At 42.2% G+C, this 4,328-nt stretch overlaps 1 protein-coding gene across 1 annotated transcript in view; it reads left to right on the top strand.

Annotated features, from left to right (window-relative positions):
* LOC112080714 (mitogen-activated protein kinase kinase kinase kinase 3) overlaps positions 1-4,328 on the top strand; it is a 99,035-nt gene that overhangs the window by 59,899 nt on the left and 34,808 nt on the right. The window contains exon 13 of the mRNA XM_070442672.1: positions 3,815-3,887. Coding sequence (XP_070298773.1) covers positions 3,815-3,887 — 73 coding nt within the window. The remainder of the gene's footprint in view (positions 1-3,814; positions 3,888-4,328) is intronic.

The raw sequence follows: 4,328 nt of genomic DNA, 5'->3' as shown, positions 1-4,328 counted from the left end.
CCCCCCTTTCGCTGCAACTCCCACGTATTGCCGTTGGCAGAGAGGTACCGTGTGTGTGTGTGTGGAGGCATTGTGGGCCTACATGTGTGTGTTTGCCTGCTCTGGTAAATTAGATTGTGTGGACACAGACATAGATGTTTTGTGCATGAGAAGTGTGTTTGTGTGTAACTTCAGAAATGGACATGTGCTGAAATTGTTTGATGTGGAGAATGGTGTGATACCATTGGGTCCTTGCTAAAGCTAAAATGTATGCTAAATCTTACCTTTTGAGTACTTAGTCCGATAATAAATATTTACATCAGGTAGTGTAATTACAGTGTAAAAAAACTGATACTGTAGCTCTACATGTAAATACAAAGGTATCGGGGACACTTATTGTAAATTGGAGCCAAATGCTATTTGTCTTTAACGGTAGACCCGTGTGGCTCAGTTGGTAGAGCATGGCGCTTGCAACGCCAGGGTTGTGGGTTCAATTCCCACGGGGGACCACAAGAAAAAGTATGAAAAATGTATGTACTCACTACTGGATAAGAGCATCTGCTAAATTAATAAAATATAAAATACAGACAAGAATGATCCTATAATATATCCCGAGATTAAGTTGTACTGGTGAAGGTCCTTCAACAGCCCTTCGTTTCCGACGGTTTGGCTCTAAATGCTTTTAGTCTCTTCTTCAAAACAACCAGGCAGTGAAGGATGTCATTCAACTGCCATTTTGTGCCCTGGAACTGTCAGTTCCACTGTGAGGCCTTCACATAAAGTAAAGTGCATGTCCTCTGATGCACGAGGGAGGACACACTGCTAAATAAATAACAGTGGAAGCCATCCTGGGACTACCTTGGCTGCCCCCAAATGTCACCCTGGTCCCTACGTAGTGCACTATGTGCGCTGCTGTCAAAATTAGTGCACTATATAGGAAATGGGGAGCCATTTGGGATGCACACTTATTGATTTTCCCCACAGGGCTTGGTGGGAGGGTGGATATAAGGTTGACGACCCCCCTCAGAAGGGTCATTTTCATTACGCATGTGTCATCAAAGTGCGACATTCAGTGGTGTTATTTTTACACCAGCCTTTTTAATCAGGGAAACATGGAAGGTTGCCAGGAAGATGTGACTCACCGGAGTGTCCCAAATGGAACCCTATTCCCTATATGGTGTACTACTTTTGAATAGGGCCCATAGGGGTCTGGTCAAAAGTAGTGCACTATAAAAGGAATAGGGTGCCATTTGGGACTCATCCTCCGTCTGCAAAGACGGTTACACATTTGAATTCTTGTTCTTCTCTCATCATCGTTATCGCTGATTGTCGTTACATTATATTGATCTTATCAGAGAGGAAGAGGCGAAGCGAGAGGTTTCACTTTCACCAAAATCTAAGCTTGTCGCATGCCTTCCGCCTTTTGGACAACAATTCCCATTGTTAGTGCGGAGACATGAGCATCTATACAGATCTCTGATCTTACCTCTTGACGCTATATACAGTACATTCGGAAAGTATTCAGACCCCTTCCCCTTTTCCAAATGTTCTTATTCTAAAATGGATAAAATWAAATAATAATCCTCATCAATCTACACACAATACCCCATAATAACAAAGCAAATACAGGTTTTTAGAAATGTTTACACATTTTATGAAAAAATAATAAACAGAAATACATTTTTTACATAAGTATTCAGACCCTTTGATATGAGACTCGAAATTGAGCTCAGGTGCATCCTGTTTCCATTGATCATCCGTGAGATGACTGTGTTGAGGCACAGATCTGGGGAGGGGTACCAAAACATTTCTGCAGCATTGAAGGTCCCAAAGAACACAGTGTCCTCCATCATTCCTAAATAGAAGAAGTTTGGAACCACCAAGACTTCCTAGAGCTGGCCGCCCGGCCAAACTGAGCAATCGGGGGGGGGGGGGAAATGACCTTGGTCAGGGAGGTGACCAAGAACCCGATGGGTCACCCTGACAGAGCTACAGAGTTCCTCTGTGGAGATGGGAGAACCTTCCAGAAGGACAACCATCTCTGCAGCACTCCACCAATCAGGACCTGTATGGTAGAGTGGCTAGACGGAAGCCACTCCTCAGTAAAAGGCACATGACAGCCCTTTGTGAGACGCGGGGGGGGGGGGACGGATGATCTCCGCATGTGTATTTCCCACCGTAAAGCATAGCGGAGGAGGTGTTATGGTGTGGGGGTGCTTTGCTGGTGACACTGTGATTTATTTAGAATTCAAGTCACACTTAACCAGCATGGCTACCACATCATTCTGCAGTGATACGCCATCCCATCTGGTTTGGGGTTAGTGGGACTATAATTTGTTTTTCAACAGGACAATGACCCAACACACCTCCAGGCTGTGTAAGGGCTATTTTACCAAGAATGAGAGTGATGGAGTGCTGCATCAGATGACCTGGTCTCCACAATCCCCCCGACCTCAACCAAATTGAGATGGTTTGGGTTGAGTCGGACCGCAGAGTGAAGGAAAAGCAGCCAACAAGTGCTCAGCATATGTGGAAACTCCTTCAAGACTGTTGGAAAAGCATTCCAGGTGAAGCTGGTTGAGAGAATGCCAAGAGAGTGCAATGCTGTCATCAAGGCAAAGGGTGACAATTTGAAGAATCTCACTTTTTTTGGTTACTACACTTTTTTTGGTTACTACATGATTCCATATGTGTTATTTCATAGATTTGATGTCATCACTATTATTCTAGAATGTAGAAAATAGTCAAAATAAAGAAAAACCTTTGAATGAGTAGGTGTTCTAAAACTTTTGACTGGTAGTGTATGTAAATGTGATATTTCAGTATGTTATTTTTTATAAATGTGCAAAAACTTCTAAAAACCTGTTTTTGCTTTGTCATTATAGGGATTTGTGTATGGATTGATGAGGGAAAAATGTTTGTCTGTTTTAGAATAAGGATGTAACGTAACAAAATGTGGAAAAAGTGAAGGGGTCTGAATACTTTTTCTACACACCCCTTGCACAGTCTTCACATTTTGCTAAAAAGGGATTACACTGGATTTTTTACCTACAGATCTACACAATCTACTCCACATTTAAAGTGATAGAAAGTTTGAGAAAAATGTCTAAAAGATGCCTTGATGGCATATGTTAATACTTGGTGGAAGCTTAATAAATTGCTTAATATTAAGCTCAGTAAATTTGGTTAGGAATCATTGATGGACAGGAATAATTCAACCTTATCTCTGATTTTTCGAGCAAATTTAATTCAGGACTGAGACTAAACCAGTCAGGAACACTCACCACTTATTGGAAAGCCATTCTGGTGTGTCTTTGGCATAACAACGTGTGTAATTGCCTCGCTGAAAAATATAACTCTAGGTTTTCAGAAGACAGGCTGGTTTTCCTTTAACTTTTTACCAGGGCTTTGATCCTTTCATATTTCTTTTGATCCTGACAAATTCCCCAGTCCCTGCCGATGACCAGCATACCCATAACATAATGCTGCCCCCACAATACTTGAAAATACAATTTAATCCCTTTTTATATGTCATTTTAAGGCAGTGTCAGATGCGTACAAGCACATTGAAATAATATCAAACACACAACAGTGCTTTACTTTTTAATACAGGGTTTTTGTGACGCTTTCATAAACGGTACTGTAGGTGGAATGTATGTCAGAATGCCTGCATCCAAAAATGCTACATTTTTGACTAATGTATTTACTAGCCTGGTCCCTGATCGGTTTGGGCTGACAATGTCCATAAAAGTTGGCAATACAGCACAAACAGATCTGGGACCAGGCTAGTTAGTGTTGTACTGTCTCCCTCACTCCACTTGATCTGTTTTGACAGCCCCCTGTACCTGTGCCGCATCGGATTCGCTCCGGGAACACACGAGAAGGGAAGACCCTCTCTGAGATCAACTGTGAGTGTCTTCAGTAGCATTTGTTTTAATCCCTCTGGTATAAGACTGTTATGAGAGTGACATTAGCATGCCATAGTATGTCGTAAGCAGTCATGACTAGTGCTGTTGCGGTGACCGTAGCGGTCACGAGTCATGAAGGCATTCAAATTCCACATGACTGTTTAGTCACGGTAATTAAGCTTCTCCAAGCTCTGATGCCACTGATGGTCATTAGTAGCCTACCAAACTTGCTAACTGCCTGGTACTCAGCATTCTATTGTCCTTCTAATCGCTCTGACATCAATGCAAATGTATTCGAAAATCTAATCAAACACTTCATGAGAGGCCATGAGCTAATGTTGCGCAACATTTCAATAGGCTATGCAATTGCGCGAGAAAACAGAGTAATGGCCTCTACTAAAAATAGGAGGGTCAGCTTTCTATAGGCTTGGCCTACTATAT

The sequence above is a fragment of the Salvelinus sp. IW2-2015 genome, unplaced genomic scaffold (assembly GCF_002910315.2).
Source record: "Salvelinus sp. IW2-2015 unplaced genomic scaffold, ASM291031v2 Un_scaffold16450, whole genome shotgun sequence".
NCBI lineage: Eukaryota > Metazoa > Chordata > Actinopteri > Salmoniformes > Salmonidae > Salvelinus > Salvelinus sp. IW2-2015.
Note: the sequence above shows the minus strand (reverse complement) of the source record. Positions and strands in the feature narration are given on the sequence as shown.